The sequence below is a fragment of the Puma concolor genome, chromosome B2, assembly GCF_028749965.1.
Source record: "Puma concolor isolate L17-30 chromosome B2, mPumCon1.1.hap2, whole genome shotgun sequence".
NCBI lineage: Eukaryota > Metazoa > Chordata > Mammalia > Carnivora > Felidae > Puma > Puma concolor.
Genome location: NC_141671.1, coordinates 87,464,473 through 87,490,314, shown reverse-complemented (window position 1 = coordinate 87,490,314; position 25,842 = coordinate 87,464,473). Strand labels below are relative to the sequence as shown.

Here is a 25,842-nt window from a genome sequence, read left to right as displayed (position 1 = left end):
CTTACTCCAAAGAACCTGGCAGGAGTCTCACCCACCAGTGCAGCCAGTAAGAGACAAACCAACCTCTGTAAGAGCTGGGGAACCAGAGAAGGTAGCCAAACTGCCTAGACCCCTCTTGCCACTATGGGACAAAAATCGGGTGAGTGCAGATCTGAACAGGCACTCACACATCAGAGAGAGAACATGCTCCTGAGTCTAGACTTCCCTAAGGCAGACTCTAGCACACTACCCTAAAGGGAAAAATATAGGAGTTTGGTTGCAGAAGAAGCAGTAAGAGAAACGTTCCAGGCTAAGAAAACACTGAAGGGTGCTGATTTATCTGGTGGCAGTGACCTCTCCTGCAAGGGAAAAGAAATCAGTGACTGCCTACTTATGGCAACTAGAGAAATCCATTTTCTGCCTCAGCACATGGAGTACTAAGGTGGGAGCTCTATAACTGGAAGTTGGGAGGATACTGGAAAAGAAGCAGGTAAGAATTTCAAATGGTGTGAGAAGGACTGTTCTTAACAAGAAGTACCACTCCTGGGATCATCCTACTGGGTCTGTGGGAGCACCCAGTGCTAAACCCACACCTCCCCTCGAGGTCTGTTAGTTCCTTGTGCAGGATTCTCAAGTGCCACCGTGAGAGTAGTCTCTAGTAGACAGCACAAACTTGAGCTATAGTGCCACCTTCTAGAAAACAAAAGAAATGCTTGTAGTCTGGTAAAGTATAAGAACCAGAGAAAACCTAAAAGCTTTAGAAAACTGCCCCAAAGGAGGAACAAGATGACGAGAAGGTTTCTTCAAAAACACAGAGGAAAAATATGGTAACAATACTATAGAACATAATACCCCATCTGAAGACAGTAAGCAGAATTAAGGAGGTATCTTCTACTTCAAATGTGAAAGCACCAATAAATATCTACAAAGGTTATGAAAATTCAAGGAAATAGGGCATTACTAAGAGAAAATTATATTCTTCAGCAATCAAGCTCACAGGCACAGGGTATTCTGATCTAACTGATAAAGAATTTAAGATAGCTATAATGAAGAAACTCAACAAGTTCTAAGAAAATTCAGAAAGACAATTCAATGAAGTCAGGAATTAAAAATACAAACAAAATGAGTTTTCTTTTTTCTTTTTTTTTTTACCAAAGAGAATGAAATTATAGAAACAGAACAAATTCTGGAGCTGATAATTCAATAAAACAGAGAGCATATATAACAAGGCCCATCACATAGAAGAAAGAATAATTGACGCGGAGAATAAGAATTTTGAAATAACACAAAAGAGAAAAATTAGAGTTAAAAAAAAGTGAAGAAAGCCTATGTGAGTGGTGATTATCCATAAAGAAGGCAAATATCAGAATAAATCAGGATTTCAGAAGAAGAGACAGAGAAGGGGGCAGAGTTTATAAATAAATTTTTAAAAAGCTGAGAACTTCCCAAACCTGAGGAAAGTTATGTATGTCCAAGTCTACCAACTAATAGATCACCCTTTTATCTCAATACCCAATGACCTTCTATAAGACATAACTGTCACAAATAATAAAGAATATTAAAGACATCCAATTAAAAAAAAATGTAACTTACGTAGGAATTCCCATTAGGCTATCAGTGTATTTCTCTGCAGAACATCTACTGGCCAGGAGAGAGCATGATGACATATTTGAAGTGTTGAAAGACAAAAAATTGTCAGCCAAGAATATTTAATCTGGCAAAGTTTCCCTTCAGATATGAAGAGGAAATAAAGGCTTTCCCAGACCAATGAAATAAAGTTCACCACCACTAAATCTGCCTTGCAAGCAACCTGATAAAGAGTTCTTCAAGCTAAAACGAAGACATGCTAATAAGCCACATAAAAACATTCAAAAGTACACAACACACTAGGTAAAAGTAAAAATATACCTTAGAAAACTGTAACTCTGTATTAGGATGGTGTGTCAACTCTTCAACTACAGTATAAAAGTCAGAGGAAAAGCAGGAAAAATAAATACAGCAACAATAAGTTGTTAAAGAAAAAACAGGAGGTCAATTAGAACATCAATAATAAGACAAAACCCACAGCAAATTGACAAAGGAGGAAACAGAACATACCACCATGAAAAATAACCAATTTACAAAGGTAGGCAGAAAGAGAGGTAAAAAGAAATAATGGAAATATAAAAGCTATTAATGGTTAAGGACTTACTAAAAAATCACTCTAAACATAAGTGGTTTGAATTCACCAATCAAAAGGCACTCTGGCTGGCTGGATAAAAACTAAGACCCAAGTATTTGGTACCAACAATGGATACACTTCAGCTTTAAGGATGCATGTAAAACTTGAAGAGATGGAAAAGATACTCCATGCAAGTGGAATTGCAGTAGAACATCAAATTTCAGAATATAAATTCAAAGAGGGCTGAAAAATTAAGCAAAAATCGTTAATTTTTTTATGGCAATGTTTCCATGTGCTGTGGCAATGATGCTGTATTTTAAAAGTATTTTTGTGTTTCTTCTGGTAATACTTTCCCCTAAAATATCAACAGATATAATTTATTGTACTTATGCTAATTATGGTTAACTTTCCTCTTTACAAAATTGTGTCTCTGTGAGTGTTAAATATTTTTGTTTCTTTGTAGTTTTACTTTATAATTTATTTGATATAAATGTTAACTCTAGTAGGGAAAGAAAATAAAAAACAGTTCCAATTCAAGATAGTGACGTAGGAAGAAGATCCTACACTCACCTAACATGGACATACTATATCTATAGCTATATCTATGGAATAATTTCCTCTGGAAAAAAAAAAACCCTAAAACCTGGCGGCATGAGCTCTTCACATCTGGCAAACATGGGAAAAACCATATCAAAGTATATAGGAAAGACTGAGACAATCTTATGATAAACCCACCCCCGATCCATAATCAGAAGGGGATTCAAAAGCTGGAGCTTCTCCCAGAGAAGCAGAGCATTTGATCCCACATTGGGTATCCCACTTTTAAGACTGCCACCTGACAGAGGAGTCCCCAAAACATCTGGCTTTGAAGACCAACAGGGTTCATACCCATCAGACTGATGGTTCTTAAAAGGTTCATGTGCCGACTCACCTGCCCCAGGGCCCAGCACAGAAACAGTTCTTTGAAAGGTGCCCAGACTTTATGTCAAAGAGACTCATTTGCTAATGTTAAAACATTGATCTGAGAGGCAGGGGCCTACGGGAATACTCTCTGGGGAAGAAGGCCGGTGGGTGAATTCTTCCTGATCTCTCTCTCTGTTGTGCTCTAGAACACCAGGATCTCCTAAAGGAGAGCTTTTACCCATGTCTGGTATCCCGGTTTTTATGTCTGGTGACCCAGTTTTTGTGTCTGCCACTCAGGAAACACCCCTTGATCACCTGGCTCTCAAGAACAAGGAGCTTATCATCTTAAGGGACCCAGGAACACAACAATCAGAGAGGCAGTTCTTGGCAGACTGGCACTCCCCTGGGAGAGAATTGATAGCAGACTGAAACCCAGTCCCAAATGGAGAAAGAGGCCTATTTGCTTGTCCAGGAGCTCTGACCAGAGGATTTGACCTAAGGCTTCTGATTTGGCACATTTATAGATATCCAGAGAATTGCTCAGTGGATGCAGTATTTACATTCTCCATCTGCCTTGCTTAAACTTGCCCTTATCTTCAAGAAAGGAACTTAAGTTCTGGTGCCTTGATTTGTACAGCTGCTTCCAGGGGACACCTCCACATCACCTGGCTCTGCTGGCCAGTGGAGTTAATGCTCACAAATGCCACAGGACTGTAACACACAGAAAAATAATTCTTAAACAGATACCACCTCTTTGGCATAGCAACAGGTAACAACTAGGAGCTCAGTCTTTTTGTAAAAGAGGCCTAATAGTTTGTCATCATTGCAATCTGAGAGGCAGGCTTCTAATTAAACACATTTACGGGCTGACTGTAAACCTTTCCTGGGCCCTCAGAGGGCCATGCACTATCTCTGGTTCTCCCTCTGCTGCACTTCAAAGCATCAGCATCTCTTGGAGGGGGCCTCTTACATGTGTCTGGTGCCCTGATTTTTGCAGCCGCAACCAAGAGGATAACCCTTGAATACCTGGCTCTGGTAGCAGCAGTGCTGGAGTTCTGGAGTCTCCCAGAAATGCACTAACCAGAGACTTGGTGGCACAGGTATTTCGTGGCACAGCACACAGCAGACTGAAACACAGCCCCATTCTGTCAAAAAAAAGGCAGACTTGCTTGTCCTGGAGCTTCGGCCTTAGGGAAAGATTTCAGGTTTGGCACACATCTGGAGCATACAGAAGTGCTTTCAGGGAATGTAGGCCAGAGGATGTGGTCTTTGCATTCTCCCTCTGCTTCACAGCTTGTGGAGTCTCCCAGAAAGGAGCTAATAAACTTGTCTGGTGCTACAATTTTCACAACTGCCATGCAGGCAACACATCCAGATTGCCTGGCTCTGATGGCTGGTGGGTCTCACGTATGTGGTCCCACTGGACTGTATTTATTTGTATTCTTTAAAAAGCTACTGCCGGGGCGCCTGGGTGGCGCAGTCGGTTAAGCGTCCGACTTCAGCCAGGTCACGATCTCGCCATCCGTGAGTTCGAGCCCCGCGTCAGGCTCTGGGCTGATGGCTCAGAGCCTGGAGCCTGTTTCCCATTCTGTGTCTCCCTCTCTCTCTGCCCCTCCCCCGTTCATGCTCTGTCTCTCTCTATCCCAAAAATAAATAAACGTTGAAAAAAAAAAATTAAAAAAAAAAAAAAAAGCTACTGCCTGGGGTGCCTGGGTGGCTCAGTCAGTTAAGCGGCCGACTTCGGCTCAGGTCATGATCTCGCCATCCCTGAGTTCAGGCCTTGCATCGGCCCTGTGCTGACAACTCAGAGCCTGGAGCCTGTTTCAGATTCTGTGTCTCCCTCTCTCTGACCCTCCCCCGTTCATGCTCTGTCTCTCTATCTCAAAAATAAATAAATGTTTAAAAAAATTTTTTTCTTAAAGCTACTGCCTAACTAAGGCTCTGGTTTATCAGCCTGAACCTAGGTGCTGATGGAGGCTCTCCCTTGCTTTGTATAACTATTTGGAATACCCCAACTACAGGGATCTATTAAAAATAAAATAGAGGGTGCCTGAGTGGCTCAGTTGGTTGAGCATCCGACTTTGGCTCAGGTCATGATCTCACAGTTTGTTAAGTTTGAATCCCACATTGGGCTTGGGCTCACTGCTGTCAGTGCAGAGCCTGCTTCAGATCATCTGTCCCTCTCTCTCTGCCCCTCTCCTGCTTTCCCTCTCTCTCTAAAAAATAAACATTAAAAATAATCTTAACAGACAGCCAAAAGCTAGGGCAGGGTTGAGTTTTAAGGTTCGGCTCCTGTATAAGGCCAACCATTCAAGATGGGGAGAGATGGTTGTTTCATCTAATGCATAGAAACCAAGAGAGTCAAATAAAATGGAGATAGTAACTTACCTGATAAAGAGCTGAAATTAATAATCTTAAATATGATCACAAAACTCAGAAGAATGGATAAAAAAGTGAAAACTTCAACAAAGGGATAATATTAGAAAGTACGAAATGAAAGTCAGTGCTAAAGAATTAAATAGCTGAGGGGCGCCTGGGTGGCGCAGTCGGTTAAGCGTCCGACTTCAGCCAGGTCACGATCTCGCGGTCCGTGAGTTCGAGCCCCGCGTCAGGCTCTGGGCTGATGGCTCGGAGCCTGGAGCCTGTTTCTGAGTCTGTGTCTCCCTCTCTCTCTCTGCCCCTCCCCCGTTCATGCTCTGTCTCTCTCTGTCCCAAAAATAAATAAACGTTGAAAAAAAAAATTAAAAAAAAAAAAAAAAAAAGAATTAAATAGCTGAACTGAAAAATACACAAGAGGGATTAAATAGCATGAAACAGAAGAAAGGTTCAGTGAACTCGAACACAGGGCATAGGAACTCACCAACCAGAACAGCAAAAAATAAGTAAGTAAATAATAAATTAATTAATTAAAAAGAATGGAAAAATAGTGAACCTAAATTAAGGGATTTTTATAGGATAACATCAAGTAAACATTTGCATGACAGGGGTCCCAGAAGGAGAAGAGAGAGAGAGAAATGGAGATGTAATGTAGAACATAGTGACTACAGTTCCTAATACTGCACTGCATATTTGAAATTTACTAAGAGATTAGACCTTAAAATTTTTATCACAAGAAAATTTTATAATCATGCGTGGTGGTAGATGTTAACTGGACTTAGTGTGGTGATTATTCCACAATATATATAAATATAAAATCTTTACACTGTACACCTGAAGCTAATATAATGTTACATGTCAATTATACCCCATTAAAAAACAAAGGAAATCAAAGAATGTCTCAAAACAAATGAAAATGGAAACACAACACACCCAAACCAACGGAATGCTTCAAAACTAGTTCAGAGACAAGTTTATAGATGATAGATGCACATATTAAAAAATGAAAATGAGAGAGGTCATATATAAACAGCCTAACTTTATACCTCAAGAAACTGGAAAAAGAACAAATTAAGCTTAAAGTTAGCAGAAGGAAGGAAATAATAAAGATCAAATAATAAAGATCAAAGATCAAATGGAAACCAGAAAAGCAATAGAAAAGAGTAACGAAACTACGAGCTGTTTTTTTGCAAAGATTAACAAAATTTACAACTCTTAAGTGAGAATGAGACAGAAGACTCAAAAAAGAAATTACAACAGACACTATCAAAATAAATAGGATAAGAGACTACTATGAATAATTATATGCCAACAAATTAGATAACCTAGAAGAACTGGATAATTTCCTAAAGACACAGAAAAAGAAAATCTAAGCACACATAAAGAGACTGAATCAGTTATCAAAAGCTTCCTGATTCATGAAACCCCATGACCAGATGTCTTACTTAACTGGGAATTCTACCAAATATTTAAAGAGTTACTGCTAATACTTTTCACTTTTTTCCAAAAAATAGAAGAGCAGGAAACACTTCTAAACTGATTGTATGAGGCCAGCATTACCGTGATGCCAAAGCTAGATAATGATGCTACATGGGTAGAAAACTATGGACCTTCTGAAAAGACAGGCACAAGTTCTCAACAAATATTAGCAAACTGAATTCAAGAACTCATTTAAAAAATTATATACCATGACCAAGTAGAAATTATCACTGGGAATCAAGATGGTTCAACATACTTAAATCAATGAGATACATCACATTAACAGAATGAAAGATAAAGATCATATGATGATCACCTCAATAGATGCAGAAAAAGCATTTAAAAAAATACAACATCCTTTCATCATAAAACCCTCAACAAATCTGATATAGAAGGATCATACCTAACAATGCTCTAGACTGTGGATCAGGTTCAGGTCTGCTCTGTGTGCCTTACCATTCAGGGTCCTAGGCACAAAGAGCACCTGGTGCATGCTGTTCTCATTGAAGAGAAAGGAAGACGACCATGGACAATGCTTATGCTCAGACATGGTATACATTATGTTTCTTCACATCTCATCAGCCAAAGTAAGCCATGAGGTCAAGCCCAACATCAGTGGGGCAAGAGGTTCCCTTACTCTTTTCCATGGAGGGGAAAGGAAACAGGAATATTGGCCAAACAATGACACAAATATACCAAAACATGTCTCACTCAAGTACTGTTTCACTGCTATGTTCATGAAGATACAGGAGGGCATGGGGCACCTGGGTGGCTCAGTCAGTTAAGTGACTTTAGCTCAGGTCATGACCTCACGGTTCATGAATTTTAACCCTGCATCAGGCTCTGTGCTGACAGCTCAGAGCCTGGAGCCTGCTTTGGATTCTGTGTCTTCCTCTCTCTCTGCCCCTCCCCCTTTCACCTTCCCTCCTTCTCTCTCTAAAATAAATAAATATTAAAGACAATTTAAAAAACTAAAGATCAGAGCTGGATTTTTTTCTACCCTGTCTTTGCCCTCCTATACCTTTAAAAAAATTTTTTTAATGTTTATTTTTGAGAGAGAGACAGAGCATGAGCAGGTGGCAGGGGGAAAAGAGAGAGAGGGGAAGACAGAATCCAAAGCAGGCTCCAGGCTCTGAGCTGTCAGCACAGAGCTCGATGTGGGGTTCAAACATGAACCATGAGGTCATGACCTGAGCTGAAGTCAGAGGCTTAACTGACTGAGCCACCCAGGCACCCCTGATTTTTACAGTTTTTACAAAACCAACCTACTCAGTGACAGTTAAAAGTGATATAGCTCTTATTCCAGTGAATACGCTGACAAATATATGAGAGAGCAGATACCTCTCTTTGAAAACTCATGATTTATATTTTAGTTTTACTCATTTACTTTGCTCCCCCTTGAAGAAATTAATCCACATTTGCTAAAGATAATGCAAAACAAGTAACTACAGTGTCAAACATTTTTATTATTCTTGCTTGTTTGACTTAAAACGCACTAACCTAAAATGACTCTTGGTTGAAGTCAGTAAAAATTGCAATTACTAAGTACTTAGTGACTAATACTAGTTATACTATTATGTAATGAAAACTAATGAGCTATGACAAAAGCTTAACTATGAGACAAACTCATTTTTGAGCAAACTCTCTTTCCTAAACAACAATAAAAAAAGAGAATAAAGGAAAAACATTTTCAGCTCAGAAAGTAGCAAGAGAGGAGTAAAATAAACCCAAGCAAAGAATGAGAAAAATATCAATCAAGGTTGAATACAATTAATACATTAAAACTACTGGAATATTTTAGGGACGCCTGGGTGGCTCAGTCAGTTAAGTGACTAACTCTTGATTTCAGCTTGGGTCATGATCTGGTTCTTAGGATTGAATCCCACACAGGACTTTGCACTGATAGTGCAGAGCCTGGATGGGATTCTGTCCCTCTCTCTCTTTCTACTCCTCCCCCACTTATGTGTTCTCTCTCTAAATAAACACTAAAAAAAATTGAATATTTTAAAAATAAAACTGATAAATTGAAGAGCTGCTTTCTTAGGGGTAAGGGACTAATACTAACTCTATACTAATCAAATTGGAGAAAAGGGGAGATTACTTCCTGGGGCTGAAAATTAGCAAGCAAAAAAAGTTTTTACTAATAAACCCATTTACTTTACCCTTAAAGCTTCAGGTTTGGTGACAAATGTGTATTGTGGGCCCTAGTTTATTAGCACAGAACTCAGAGAATTACTCCTCCTTTGTATCATATTGCCTTAAAATTTTAATTTTAGTAAATTACTGTCATTATTTAAGCATTAACTTTTGTTTGAACTAGAAAGCAAAGTATCCATTCTTTATAAAAACAGGATATATTACACTTTATCTATTTACAAAAATATCCTTTCAACAATATTGCAGAAATCACACAAAAATCCAATAAATAAAACCATCTTATGGTTTCATGTCATTTCATGACATCTTATGATGTCATTTTAAAATGGGGAAGATAAGCCAAGAAGATGAAGTAAGTAACATAAAACTCCAGAGCTAAGAACCCCAGTCTCATGGTTCCCGGTCTACTTTTTTAAAGCACTGCATAATTGCTCCCCACATACAAATCAAAAAAATTGTCCTAAAAAGTTTGTAAAATATTAGACTCTCTGGTTCCAAATTTTTCTGATCATCAGATATAAAATTTGAGACACATATTTGCAAACCACATGATATTCTGTTAGAAAACATGAAAGACCACCAAAAAAATTGCTAGAATACATGAACTCAGCAAAGTTGCAAGACATAAAATCAACGTACAGAAATCTCTTGCCATTTCTATATGCCAACAATGAAGCAGCAGAAAAAGAAATCAAGAAATCATTCCCATTTGCAATTGCACAAAAAAACATAAGATAACTAGGAATAAACCTAACCAAAGAGGTAAAAGATTTATACTCTGAAAACTATAGAAAACTTATGAAAGAAATTAAAGAGGACACAAAGGAATGGAAAAACATTCTACGCTCATGGATTAGAACACTGTTAAAATGTCTACACTACTCAAAGCAATCTACACATTTAATACAATCCCTGTCAAAATACCACCAGCATATTTTGCAGAGCTAGAACAAACAATCCTAAAATTTGTATGGAACCACAAAAGACCTTGAATAGCCAAAGCAATCCTGAAAAAGAAAAATAAAACTGGAGGCATCATCATTCTGGATTTCTAGCTGTATTACAAATCTGTAGTCCTTGAGACAGTATGGTACTGGCACAAAAACAGACACACAGATCAATGGAACAGAACAGAACCCCCAAAATGGACCCACAACTATATGGTCAACTATACCCAACGGAAAAAAATGGTACTGGGAAAGCTGGATACTAACATGCACAAGAATGAAACAGGACTACTTTCTTACATAATACACAAAAATAAATTCAAATGGATGAAAGACTTAAATGTGAGACAGGAAACAATCAAAATCCTTGAGGAAAACCCAGACAGGAACCTCTTTGACCTCCACTGCAACAAATTCTTACTGGACACGTTGCTGAAGGCAAGGGAAACAAAAGCAAACATGAACTATGGAGACTTCATCAAGATAAAAAGCTTCTGCACAGTGAGGGAAACAATCAACAAAACTAAAAGGCAGGCTACAAAATGGGAGAAAAGAGGGGAGGGGCCGACATGGTAGGGAAACGGGGATCCGAAGTTCCCTCATCTCACAAACAAACCAGTGTTGAAGCTAAAGGACTTTGAACTCTGAGAGTCTGGGAGGAAAAGAGACAGTCGTGCTTCCAGGCACCCACTGGGACAATCCGATGGGCCATAGGTGCATGATTGCAAACCCGGAGAGAGAAAACGAAGGAGGGGAGGGATCCCCTTCTGCGGAGAGACAAAGGGAAGAGCAAGAGTGGCTGAGGAAGCTTAGGACTGTATCTGGACAAGAAAAAAACAAAACAAAACAAAACAAAAACATGGATCAGGAAGGAGAAAGAGCCAATCTCTAACTGAGGGGCTTTCTCCAGACAGGGGACTGGGGCTGGCTGCCCATATGGTGCACCTGGGGAAAAGGGGAGCCAGCCCCAGGCTCAGTGGCTAGGTCAGGGGTGCAGTCCTCAGTAGGAGAAAGCAATCCTCCCCCTGGAGTGCTGTGGGACAGGGCAGGTCCCCCTGCACCCGCAGCTGGGGACCACATATTGGGTGGCGCACAGCTGTGCTTCCCCAGTACCAGGGCACACGGACAGGAGTTTGAACCCCAGCCAAGCACTGGGGCTTGGGAGTCGGTGGAGCAGGACAAACTGACTCGTTTTTGCCCGTGGCACTGTGAGGACGGCTCGAACAGAGTGGTTTGGCTCACTGGGTCCATGGAGGAGAGACTGGGATGTCACTATTTTTCTCCCCATCACCAACAAGGGGGGACTTCAGCAAAGGGCCATTGGGGCCCACAGAGGAGGCGGGACCCGCCTACACCAAACCACACCCCTCTGCACCTGCTAACTGCCTATCTACTGGAGCAGGATTGATACTGATGAACCAGACGGCCTCTTCTCCAGACCAGCGCTGTTGCATTGCCTGATCTAATTCTCAGACATTTATTATATAGATATATTCTTCCTTCCTTTTCTCCTTCTCATCTCTTCCCTCCTCTACTCTGGTTACTCTAAATATGTCTTTAAACAAACCAAAACCAATCTATTCTCTTGATACATGTTCTATACTTCCTTCTTTATTCTCCTTTCTCTCTCTCTGGATTAAACCATATAGTTTCTCTGTCTGGGTAACTATTTTCTTTTTCTTTTTCCAAGTGTCGTCTTTATTTTCCCTTCTCTCTCTCTGGATTAAGCCATACAGTTTCTCTGGTCAGTTCTTATTCTTTCTTTTTCCCTACTCCTGTCATTTCTCTCTTTGTATGGGATAAGGCCTCTTCCATCAGCACCACCTCCACCCTGTTGTTTATTAGTAGTTGGTGTTTCTGGTTTTTTGTTTTTGGGTTGTGTGTTCAAGTGTTTTTGTTTTCTGTTTGTTTTTGTTTGTTTTCCTTTCCAGGGCTACTTCAAGGAACAAATCAAAGCACATCTAGTGAAGGGTTCAAAATATCACTAAGAGCAGGGAGACAAAGTAGCCAAACTCACAACAATAGAGAGAAAGTAGCACTCTCCAAAAAAACACCTCCTATAGGGCCAGGCCCTGGACAATGTATGACCGCCCTTTAATATAGCAGTGCTTGCAGGTACAGGACACATACAAAGCTTAAAACACATAAGGGACAGAAAACTAGCCAAAATGACAAAATGGAAGAATTCTCCTCAAAAGAAATTCCAGGAAAAAATGACAGCTAAAGAATTGCTCAAAACAGATATAAACAATATGACTGAACAAGAATTTAGAATAATAGTCATGATCAATTGCTGGTACTTGAAAAAAACATAGAAGACAGCAGAGAATCTATTGCTGCAGAGATCAAAGAACTAAAAAATAGTCATGATGTATTTAAAAAAATCTGTAATGAGGTGCAAAATAAACTAGAGACGGCAAAAACCAGAATTGAAGAGGCAGAGGGGAGAATAGTAAAATTATGGAAAAAGATGAAGCTGAGAAAAAGATGAAAAAAATTCTGGATCACAAGGGGAGAATTAGAGAATTAAGTGACTCAATGAAACAGAACAACATCCATATCGCAGGAGTTCCAGAAGAAGAAGAAGAAGAGAGAGAGAAGGGGGCCTAAGATGTGCTTGAACAAATCATAGCTGAGAACTTCCCCAATCTGGGGAAGCAAACAGACATTGAAATCCAGGAGGCACAGAGAACTCCCTTCAGACGTAATTTGAATTGATCTTTTGCAAGACATATCAGAGTGAAACTGGCAAAACACAAAGATAAAGAGAGAACTCTGAAAGCAGCTGGGGATAAATGGGCCTTAACCTGTAAGGATAGACAGACACATAAGGGTAGTAGCAGATCTATCTACTGAAAATTGACAGAGAGGAGTGGCAGGAAATTTTCAAAGTGATGAATAGGAAAAATATGCAGCCAAGAATCCTTTATCCAGCAAGCCTGTCATTCAGAATAGAAGGACAGATAAAGGTTTTCCCAAACAAACAAAAACTGAAGGAATTCATCAGGACTAAACCAGCCACACAAGAGATCCTAAGGGGGACTCTGTGAGTACTGCAAAGATCACAAAGGACCAGAGACACTACTACAAGCATGAAACCTACAGATAACATGATGACTCTAAATGCATATTTTTCATTAATAACACTGAATGTAAATGGACTAAATGTTCCAATCAAAAGACATAGGGTATCAGAATGCATAAAAAAACAAGACCCATTCTATTCTTTGTCTATAAGAGACTCATTTTAGACCTGAGGGCACCTTCAGATTGAAAGTGAGGGGATGGAGAACTATCAAGAAAGCTGGAGTAGCCAAACTTATATCAGACAAACTGGACTTTAAATTAAAGGCTGTAACAAGAGATGAAGAAGGGCACAGTCTATCCATCAGGAAGAGCTAACAATTAGAAATGTTTATGCACCGAATTCAGTAACACTCAAATATATAAAACAATTAATCACAAACCTAAGCAATCTTATTGGTAAGAATGTGGTAATTGCAGGGGACTTTAATACTCCACTTACAACAATGGACAGATCATCTAGACAGAAAATCAATAAGAAACAATGGTCCTGAATGATACACTGGAGCAGATGGACTTGACAGATAAATTTAGAAGTTTTCATCCAAAAGCAGCAGAATAAACATTCTTCTTGAGTGCACATGGAACATTCTCCAAGATAGATCACATACTGGTTCACAAAACAGCCCTCAATAAATACAAAAGAATTGAGATCATACCATGCACTTTCAGATCACAATGCTATGAAACCTGAAATCAACCACAGGAAAAAGTTTGGAAAACCTCCAAATGCATGGAGGTTAAAGGACATCCTACTAAAGAATGAATGGGTCAACCAGGCAATTAAAGAAGGAATTAAAAAAATATATGGAAACAAATGAAAATGAAAACACAACAATCCAAACCCTTTGGGATGCAGCAAAAGTAGTCCTAAGAGAAAAATACATTGCAATCCAGGCCTACCTCAAGAAACAAGAAAAATCCCAAATACAAAATCTAACAGCACACCAGAAGGAACTAAAAGCAGGACAACAAAAAACCCCAAACCCAGCAGAAGAAGAGAAATAATAAAGGTCAAAGCAGAAATAAACAATACAGAATCCAAAAATAAAAATAAAAATAAAACAGTAGAACAGATCAATGAAACTAAGAGTTGGTTTTTTGAAGAAATAAACAAAATTGATAACCCCTAGCCAGACTTCTCAAAAAGAGAGAAGACCCAAATAGATAAAATCACGAATGAAAATGGATTTATCACAGCCAATCCCTCAGAAATACAAGAAATTATCAGAGAATACTTTGAAAAATTATATGCCAACAAACAGGACAACCTGGAAGAAATGGGACAAATTCCAAGACACCCACACACTACCAAAACTCAAACAGGAAGAGAAAATTTGAACAGACCCCAAACTAATGAAGAAATTGAATCAGTTATCAAAAATCTCCCAACAAATAAGGGCTCTGGATCAGATGGCTTCCCTGGAAAATTCTAACAGACATTTAAAGCAGAGTTAATACCCATCCATCTCAAATTGTTCCACAAAATAAAAATGGAAGAAAAACAGCATTACCTTGATTCCTAAACCAGACAGAGACACCACGAAAAAGGAGAACTCCAGGCCAATATCCCTGATGAACATAGATACAAAAATTCTCAACAAGATACTAGCAAATCAAATTCAACAGCATATAAAAAGAATTATTCACCATGACCAAATGGGATTCATTCCTGAGCTGCAGGGCTGGTTCAATATTTGCAAATCAATCAATGTGATACATCACATTAAGAAAGGATAAGAACCATATGATGCTGTCAATAGATGCAGAAAAAGCATTTGACAAAATACAACATCCTTTCTTAATAAAAACCATCAAGAAAGGAACATACTTAACATCATAAAAGCCATGTATGAAAAGCCCACAGCTAATATCATCCTCAATGGGGAAAAACTGAGAGCTTTCCCCGAGATCAGGAACATGACAGGGGTGTCCACTCTCACCACTGTTGTTTAACATAGTGTTGGAAGTTCTAGCATCAGCAATCAGACAACAAAAGGAAATAAAAGGCATCAAAATTGGCAAAGAAGTCAAATTTTCACTTTTTGCAGACAACACAATACTCTACATGGAAAACCCCAAAGACTCCATCAAAAGACTCCTAGAACTGATACATGAATTCAGTAAAGTTGCAGGGTACAAAATCAATGTACAGAAATCGGTTGCATTTTTATACACCAATAATGAAGCAACAGAAAGAGAAATAAACGATCCCATTTACAACTGAACCAAGAACCATAAAATACTTAGGAATAAACCTAACCAAAGATGTAAAAGACTTGTATGCTGAAAACTATAGGAAGTTCATGAAGGAAACTGAAGAAGACACAAAGAAATGGGAAAACATTCCATGCTCCTGGATTGGAAGAATAAATATTGTTAGTATTTGTTAATAATATATTTGTATATTAATATTTGTTATATTTGTATATTAATATGTGTTAGTATTGTTAATATTTGTCAATACTACCCAAAGCAATCTACACATTCAATGCAATCCCAATCAAAATTGCACAGGCATTCTTCTCAAAGCTAGAATGAACAATCCTAAAATTTGTATAGAACCACAAAAGACCCCAAATAGCCAAAGTAATATTGAAGAAGAAAACCAAAGTAGGAGGCATCACAATCCCAGACTTTAGCCTCTAGTACAAAGCTGTAATCATCAACACAGTATGGTATTGGCACAAAAATAGACATATAGACCAATGTAATAGAACCCAGAACTGGACCCACAAATGTACGGCCAACTAATCTCTGACAAAGCAGGAAAGAGCATCCAATGGAAAAAAGGCAGTGTCTTTAGCAAATGGTGCTGGGAGAAATGGACAGCAACATTCAGAAAAATGAAACTAGCTCCCCTTCTTACATGATGCACAAAAATAAACTCAAAATGGATGAAATACCTAAATGTGAGTTAGGAAACCATGAAAACCCTAGAGGAGAAAGCAGGCTACCTCTTTGATGTCAGCCGCAGCAATTTCTTGTTTGATATATCCCCAAAGGCAAGAGAATTAAATGAAAAAATGAACTATTGGGACCTCATCAAAGTTTCTGCACTGCAAAGGAAATCATCAACAAAACTAAAAGGCAACCAACAGAATGGGAAATGATATTTTCAAATGACATATCAGATAAAGGGCTAGTATCCAAAATCTATAAAGAACTTAACCAAACTCCACACCTGAAAAACAAATAATCCAGCAAAGAAATGGGCAGAATTCTAAAGACATCCAGACAGCCAACAGACACATGAAAAGATGCTCAATGTCACTCATCATTGGGAAACACAAATGAAAGCCACACTGATATACCACCTCACACCAGTCAGAGTGGCTAAAATGAACAAATCAGGTAACTATAGATGCTGGCGAGGATGTGCAAAAACAGGAACCCTCTTGCACTGTTGGTTGGAATGTAAACTGGTGCAGCCGTTCTGGAAAACAGTGTGGAGGTTCCTCAAAAAATTAAAAATAGAGCCACCCTATAACCCAGCAATAGTAATACTAGGAATTTACCCAAGGGATACAGGAGTGATGATGCATAAGGGCCTGTGTACCCCAATGTTTATAGCAGCACTTTCAACAACAGCCAAATTATGGAAAGAGCCTAAATGTCCATCAACTGATGAATGGATAAAGAAGATGCGGTTTATATATTCAATGGAATACTATTTGGCAATGAGAAAGAATGAAATCTGGCCATTTGCAGCAATGTGGATGGAACTGGAAGGTTTTATGCTGAGTGAAATAAGTCAGTCAGAGGATAGATATATTTTCACTCATATGTGGGTCTTGAGAAACTGAACAGAAGACTATGGGGGAAGGGAAGGGGAAAAAAAAAGATACAAACAGAGAGGGAGGGAGGCAAACCACAAGAGACTATTAAATACAGAGAACAAACTACGGGTGAATGCGGAATGGGGGAGAGGGAAAATGGGTGATGGGCACTGAGGAGGGCACTTGGGATGGGCACTGGGTGCTGTATGTAAGCCAATTTGACGATAAATTATATTCATTAAAAAATGGGAGAAGGTATTTGCAAATGATATATCTAATAAAGGGTTAGTATCCAAAATATATAAAGAACTTATCAAACTCAAAATAACATAGAAGACATGAACACTTTTCCAAAGAAGACATCCAGATGGTTAACAGACACATGAAAAGATGCTCAATATCAGTCATCATCAGGGAAATACATATCAAAACCATGATAAGATACCACCTGGCACATGTCAGAATAGCTAAAATTAACAACACAAGAAACAACTGGTGTTGGTGAGGATGCAGAAAAAGGAGAACCCTCTTGCACTGTTGGCAGGAATGCAAACTGGTGAGGCCACTCTGAGGAAGAGCATGGAGGTTCCTCAAGAAACTAAAAATAGAACTACCCTACAATCCAGCAATGGCACTATAGGTATTTATGCAAAAGATACAAAAGTACAGATTCAAAGGGGTACATGCACCCCAATGTTTATATAGCAGCATTATCAACAATAGCCAACAACAGAGAAAGCCCAAATGTCCATCAACTTATGAATGGATAAAAAAGATGTGGTATACATACACAATGGAATATCACTCATTCATCAAAAAGAATGAAATCTTGCCATTTTCAATAATGTAGATCGAGCTAGAATGTATTATGCCAAATGAAATATGTCAATCAGAGAAAGTCAAATACCATATGATTTCACTCATATGTGGAATTTAAGTAATGAAACAGGTGAGCATATGGGAAAGGGGAGAAGAGAAGGGAGGGAAACAAACCACAAGAGACTCTTAATGATAGAGAACAAACTATGGCTTGACAGAGGGAAAAGGTTGGTAGTTGGGCTAGATGGGTGATAGGTACTAAGGGCGAGCACTGGGTGTTGTGTGTAAGTGATGAATCACTGAATTCTACTCCTGAAACCAATATTGCACAGTATGTTAACTAAAATTTAAATTAAAAAAGTACTGTAAAATAATAAAAAAAATCTGATGCAGAAAGACTAAGTATGTTGGCAATTAGACATCTTTGCCACATTCACCTAAACAATAAGCTTTAAACAGGAGAAATCCAAACCTATCCCCATTCATCAGAACACCCTCAGTGTACCTTTAAACTCTGAAAGTACAATCTAAAAAGCCAGCTTTCTTGGGTTGTGAAGGCCCCTTCCCTCTCATGTCCCAGGATTATAATATCTATAGTTACAGGGAAAGAAGAGTGGCCCTTGGACCTGTTTTGTAGAAGATAAATCATATCACTTATCCAGTTTCAGACTTGGTGCCAGAATTTGCAAGGTCTGTATATTTGCAGATTTCAAGTGCCAATGAAGGCTAACTGAATGGTACAGGGGACATGGCAAATGACAGCTCTTCCCGGTCACCTAATTTAGGAGCTGCTGCCTTAAGAGCTTTAGGGTTATAAAGTAGGAGAAGGCTTTATGGACAGGAATTAAAAACAAACAAAAAAAGACAGAAAAAAGAATTTGCCTATCTAGTTGCTCCCGCCTGTTTCCCTAGAGTTCCAGTTCTACTCCACAATAAACTACTAAATCCTTAAGCTGTGAAAGAAGTATTAAACTAAGTTTCCTCTTTTTATTTGGAAATACTTTACCTGTACCAGACAAACCACCTGTATTTAATTAGGATATATAAACTGGAAGAAGTTTCAGAGCAAATAAAAACCCTCAGTGATTTTTAAGAGTGGTAACAACCTGAAAATTCAGAGTAACTAGTCTCTAGTGAAAAGATACTGATTCACATTTTCATCAAGATTTGCTAACACACTGCCTTAGAAAAACAAGAATAAACCTGAAGAAAAATGAACAACCTGAGAAGAATTATTAGACATGAAAATTACTGCTTAAGGACAACAGTGGAGTGAATAATGCAAAAAACTAAACCAGTACCAGGAAGACAAGATTATTAAAAACATTCCTTTTATACTTCATTCTAAATGATTCTTCAATTATATACTAGAATTCCACATAAAGTGCTTTGTTTTTGGACTGTTTCATTTCACTGATCTCTTTCTGTATAGTAATGCTAATGCCATACTTCAAATATCTGTCATTTTATAGTACATTTTGTTATTTGGAAAAACAAGTTTTTCCCTTCGTTAATAAACATTTTTTAAGTCTTACTTTTTTCTAACATAGTTATAAACTTTAGGATTAGGTGGTTAAGTTCTATAAAATCTCATCAGAATTTTTCATTTGGATTGCACTAAATTTACAAATTAATTATATTAATATATAAAATACAAATGTTTGAAAGAATGGCCACTTGGCAATTTTGACTCTTCACAATAAATTCATGTTTCTCCAGGGGTGCCTGGGTGGCTCAGTCGGTTAGGGGTCTGACTTCGGCCCGGGTCACAATCCCACACTTAGTGGGTTCAAGCCTTGTGTCAGGCTCTGTGCTGATAGCTCAGAGCCTGGAGCCTGCTTCAGATTTTGTGTCTCCCTCTCTCTCTGTCCCTTCCCTGCTTGCACTCTGTCTCTCTGTCTCCATGAAATAAATACTAAAAAAAAAAAAAAAAAAAAAAAAAAATCATGTTTCTCCATTTATTCAAGTCTTTTATATCCTTTCATAAAATGCCAAAGATTTCTTTGTATATTTACTGCTATGCTATCTTCAATGTACATTTTTTCCATTCTTTTCCCTATAATACAAGAATCCTCTTGACTTGTATATTCTTTGGGTTTGGCCACCTTATTGGACTCTTTACACATAATAGTTTTTAGACAGTTTTCATGAGTTTTATAGGTATTTTCCACTTGTAAAGAATGGTAATTTTACTTGGAACACTTTTAATTAAAATGATTTGTTCAGAATTCAATCACTATTAAATAATACTGACGATAGAAGGCATTCTTGATTGATCTTGGCTTAATGAACAAGTTTTACCATTGTTTTTCCATTAAATGTTTGATATAGGTTAGTAGAAGACCTCATTTATCAAGTTAAAAAACTTGCATTAGAAGATTACTAATAAGTTTTTATGTAGTCAAGATTTCAGTATCTGTTATGACATATTTATTCTCCAGTAAACTTTATTTACTTAACATTCATATAGCGCTTACTCTGTGCCAGACACTGAGCACTTTTCATATATTACTTCATATAATCTTTCCAACCACTCTGCAGATTTTCTTTTTCCATTTGAAAGATGAGAAAACTCAGGCATAAGTGTTACATAGTTCTTATGTGGCTGAGTCGGGATTGAATGCAGAGATTTGAATTCAGATTTCATACTCTTGAAACCATTCTTTAGCTTCTTGCTAATGAACACTTCTTATCTGCATTTTTGCTTTAGGAATTTTGCATATATTTTCATTAGTGAGATCAGTCTATAAATCTTTCTCACGCTGTACTTGTTTAGTTGGTCTACCAGTAGATAAATCCATAGAAGTCAAAGTGATAGTCACTTCTAAGATTAGGTCAAGAAAACACTGGACTCTGTCTCAGATCATTCACTAAGGGGAAACTAGCTGCCATGTGTTAAGGGGACTCAGATAACTCTGTGGGAAGGCTTACGTGATGAAGAACCAGAACTCCCATTCCAATAGCTGAAAGGAACTGAGGCCTGTCAACCTTTACATAAGAAGATTGGAAGTGGATCCTACAGCCTTCAGATAACTGCAGCACCAGCAAAGAAACTGACTACAACCTCTTGGGAGACCCTGAACCAGACCCACCAGGTTCAGCCACTTCCAGATTCTCAACTTTTAGAAAATGTGTGAGATAATACATGTTTGTTCCTTTAAACTGCAGAATTTTAGGGCAATTTGTTATGTAGCAATAGATAACGGGTAAACTCTCCACTGTATTTTAGTATCATAAGAATCAGCTGTTTCTCAAAGGTTGACTAGAAGTAATGGGTGAAATCTGATGCTATGTAAAGATATGCTCAATAAACTTTTAGATTTTTTTCTATGATACAAAGTAATTTAGAATGAACTATCACAAGGAGAAATTAAGAAAATCCCATTTACAACTGCATCAAAAATAATAAAATACCTAAAAATAAATTTAACCAAGAAGGTAAAAGATCTGGACATTGAATAGAAGACATTGAGAGAAACTGAGGAAGACACAAATGGAGAGATACTCCATGTTTATAAACTGAAAGAACTAATATTGTTAAAACATGCATCCTATATAAAGCAATTTATAGATTAAATCCCATCCCTAGGAATATTCCAATGGCATTTTCAACAGAAATGGAACAAACGGTCCTAAAATTTGTATGGAACCACAAGAGAACCAAAACAGAGGACGAAAAAGAAACCTCGAAGTATCAAGGTCCCTAATTTCAAATTGTATTACAAAGCTACAGTAATCAAAACAATGTGGTTGGTACTGGCAAGATCAAAACCAGAGATATAAATCAATGGAACAAACAGAACAGAAAGCTCCCTCCCCCAAAACCCACACAGATATGGCCAATTAATCTTCAACAAAGGAGACAAGAACACACAATGGAGAAAGGCCAGTCTCTTCAATAAATGGTGTTGGAAAAACTGGACGGCTACATGCAAAAACCTGAAACTGAACCACTGCTTTACACCATACAAAAAATTAACCAAAAATGGATTAAAATCTTATAAATTTAGAAACTACAAAACTGGAAGATAACATAGGTGACACAGAGCTTAGCGATGTTAATTTTTTTTTTTTTTTTTTTTTTGGATTTGACACCAAAAGCAAAGGCAACAAAAGCAAAAACAAACAAGTGGGACTATAGCAAACTAAAAAGGTTCTGCACAGCAAAGTGAAAGGCAACCTAGCAACTGGGAGAAAATATTTGCATATCATATATCTGATAGGGAGTTAATATCCAATATAAATTTTAAAAACACACAATCCAATTAAAGTTCTTAACATTTTTTCTAAGATATCCAGACAGCCAATAGGTACATGAAAAGGTGCTCATCATCACTTACTTAACGGGGAAATGCAAATGAAACCACAAAGAGGTATATCTTATACCTGTTAGAATGGCTATTATCAAAAAGACAGGAAATAACAAGTAATGTAGAGGATGTGGAGAAAAGGGAACCCTTGTGCACTGTTGGTGGGAATATAAATTGATTCAGCTGCTATGGAAAACACTATGGAAGTTCTTTAAATAAATTAAACATAAAACTACCATATGACCCAGCAATTTCCTTTCTGGTATTTATCCAAAGGAAACGAAAACAAGTTTGAAAAAATACTTATGCTTATTGCATCATTACAAGCATATCAGAGACATTATAGGTTTGGTTCCAGACTAGTTCAATAAAGTGAATATTGCAAAAAAGTGAGTCAAATGAATTTTTTGGCTTCCCAGTGCATAAAAAAGTTATGCTTACACTACATACAGTGTAGTCTGTTACATTTGCAACAGCATTATGTCTAAAAAAAACAATGTGTCTTAATTAAAAAATACTTTACTGCTAAAAAGTGCTAGCCATCATTTCATCTTCCAGCAAGTCATAACCACTCATCACAGATTACCTTAATAAATATAATGCAAAAGTTTGAAATATTAAAAGAATTACCAAAATGTGGCAAAGAACATGAAGTAAGCAAATACTGTTGGAAAATGGTGTTGATATTCAGCACCAAAAAGTTGGTTGAATATTATTCAGCCACAAAAAAGAAGGAAATCTTGCCATCTGCTACAACATGGATGGACCTTGAGGACATTATGCTATGTGAATTAAGTCTATCAGAGAAAGACAAATACCCTATGATCGCACTTAAATGTGGAATCTTAAAAACAAAACAAAACAACCTCATAGATACAGAGAACAAATGTGTGGTTGGCCTGAGGTGGGTGTGAGGAGGGGTGAAATGGGTGAAGATGGTTAAAAGGTACAAACTTCTAGTCACAAAATAAAGACCTAGGTATATAATGTACAGCATGGTGACTATAATTAATGTTGTATTACGTATTTGAAAGCTGCTAAGAGAATAGATCTTAAAAATTCTTATCACAAGAAAAAATAATTTCTAATTGTGTGGTAATAAATGTTAACTAGACTTATTTTGATGATCACTTCACAAAATAAACACATCAAATCATTATGCTGAACACCTGAATTAACATGTCAATTTTATCTCAATAAAAAATAAATTAAATACCTTCAGATTATATTTATGAGCTTTATCCAAAATAGTTGGTACCAAATCATCAGTATTTTCTCCATTTTCATCATTTGTACCAGGTGGGTACCAAGATAGGGCTAGTACACCTAATAGAAAAAACCAAAAAGAAAAATAAATACAGGAACAGGACTGATTGGAGGTATTCCACACAGATTTTTCTTAAAAGGCAGAACAAAGACCAAATTGGCAACAATAAAAAAGAAACATTATTCCCATATAGGTTATTATTTTGTTACTTAAATATTACCTATGTCTATTTAATTACTTTGTATAGTCATATTTAAACTCTATCAGGTATGAATATATTTAATAAGTTTTACTTTATAGAATTTAGGTTTACAGAAAAATTGCACTGAAAGTACAGTTTCCATACATTCTCTTCCACACCCCCTCTCCAACCCACATATGGTTCCTGTTATTAATACCTTGCATTACTGTGGTATGTTTGTTACACATAATGAACCAATACTGATACATCATTATTAATCAAAGTCTACCTTTTGTGTTGTACAGTTCTATGGCTTCTGACAAAAGCATATTTGCCCACTGTTGCAGTGTCATATAGAATAGTTTTACTGACCTCAGAATCCTCTGACATCCCTCTATTCATCCCTCCTCTCTCAATCCCCTGGACAATAATCGATCTTTTTAGTATCCCTATTGCTGTCTTTTCCAGGATGTTACATAGGTAGAATCATACAGTAACTTCTGCAGACTGGCTTTTGAAATTTAGTCATACATACATAACTAAGGTTCATTCATGTCTTTTTGTGGATTTATAAATCATTCTTTTTTATTGCCACATACTATCTCATTGTATGAATGTGCCAGTTTATCCATTCAACTACTAGAGGATACCATGGATGCTTATTTGGGGAAATTATGAGCATTCAAGAAAAAAATTACAGTTTCTTCCTGTAGTACTTACTTTTGAAATGATAAGTTACAAAATAAGTATTAGAAACATAAGCCTGCAAAAAAAAAATCACTCACTTTGATGGAATATTTGAAGTCAAGTAATTCAAACCCACATTAATATATAAAGCTATAACAGGCCATTAGAAAAATGCTACTAATTTCTAAATTAATCAACATACTCTTTAAGGCATGGAGAGAAATACAATGGTACCAAAAGAGAAGCATGTGGAAATGCAGAAACTGCAAGGTTAGAAACCAGCAGAGAACTAAATTATAAGATTTAAACTTTAGAGTAGACATGCCATGTACAGAGCAGCCCCATCTAGGGAAACAAAACAGAACTTTCATTAACATTTCCAAAAGAAGAAGAAGAAAAAGAAGAAGTGGTCGTCTATGTCCTCTATCCACTCTGAAAACAAGAATAGCATTAAGAACACAAGAGGTAGAAAAAGAACCTATAATAGGCTTTAGGAAAGCTTATGGCTAGTTACAAAGGGAATCTATTATATAGAGGGAAATGATGGTAAGAAAATGGTCTGGAAACAATTGATCAAACATTTAAGCTGCCTACTAGCCTAGTTTATAAAAAGAAAAAAAAAAAAAAAACACCACTAATGAAGAGTCACAATTAAAAAAGTTTCAACACTGGACCTATGAAAAAATCCTGCAAAAAATAAGAAAACAAGCATGAGACAAAATAATAAAGGAAGAATATATAAAAGATTATCCATGAAGCCTAGGAAAATTTTAAGCACAGCATTCTCCCATGAAATTCAAATCAAAAGATTCCTGTTCCTAGCAATAAAGATTAGGTTACATAGACCAACATTTCCAATGACAAACAATTACTAAACAAAATACGGATTACAAAAAAAAAAAAAAAACAAAAAAAAAACAAAAAAAAAAACTTCTCAAAGCCAAAGAGCTGGAGAATAAGGAATTATCTGTCCAAACTGAGGCAAAAACACAAAGAAGAGAAGTATCTGAGCAAGAACTTGGTCTGCTCAAAACATAATTGGCAGAAGTAAACTAACCCTCAAAACCAGTGGATTAAGTACCAGGTTGACAAGCTTGGGAAGTCCTCTAGCTTTAAATTTAAAGTGACTAGTATTTTCTACTGTACTGAATAGCATAGATAAAGAACATTTTCATTCTTACAGAAAGTTCTACTGGACAGCATTCCTAGATTTCTGATCCTCCTAATACCTGACCATCTCATTCTTGTCTGCTGAGTTTTCTTCCTCCCTATCCTCACTCAAGTTCTACTCTAAGGCTTGAGAAGAATGTTCTTTGTTCCTCCTCGTTACTCCGCTTCAGCTTTTTTATTCTGTCAAATTATCATTTCCACATGTCTAATTCTATACCCTTACTGTGCTCCACAGTCTAATTTATCTTTGCAGCATATCTTTTGGACTGTATCCCTCATGAGCTCTGAACACAAGTAATAGTCTGGGAAATAAGCCAATCATGGTCTTCCTCACAAGGAGAGTTGAGCCACTGACAATGGTAATGAACCTTCACAGCAACCAGAAAATTTTCTCTAACACACATAATCTAAGTATCATTTATAAATAAGATTACTGAGTATTTCTACTATTTCAACTGTATAGTGAAAAGGGATATTGAGGTCTATTCTTAGCACACTAGCATTTTATTAAATGCAGATCATGTCATATTGATCATGGTGCCC

General features: G+C 37.3%; 1 protein-coding gene across 2 annotated transcripts in view; it reads right to left on the bottom strand.

Moving 5' to 3' along the window:
• MANEA (mannosidase endo-alpha) overlaps positions 1–25,842 on the bottom strand; it is a 69,910-nt gene that overhangs the window by 9,078 nt on the left and 34,990 nt on the right. For both annotated transcript variants that reach the window (XM_025925389.2, XM_086707436.1), the window contains exon 3: positions 23,211–23,320. In XM_025925389.2, the coding sequence (XP_025781174.2) occupies positions 23,211–23,320 (110 nt within the window). The remainder of the gene's footprint in view (positions 1–23,210; positions 23,321–25,842) is intronic.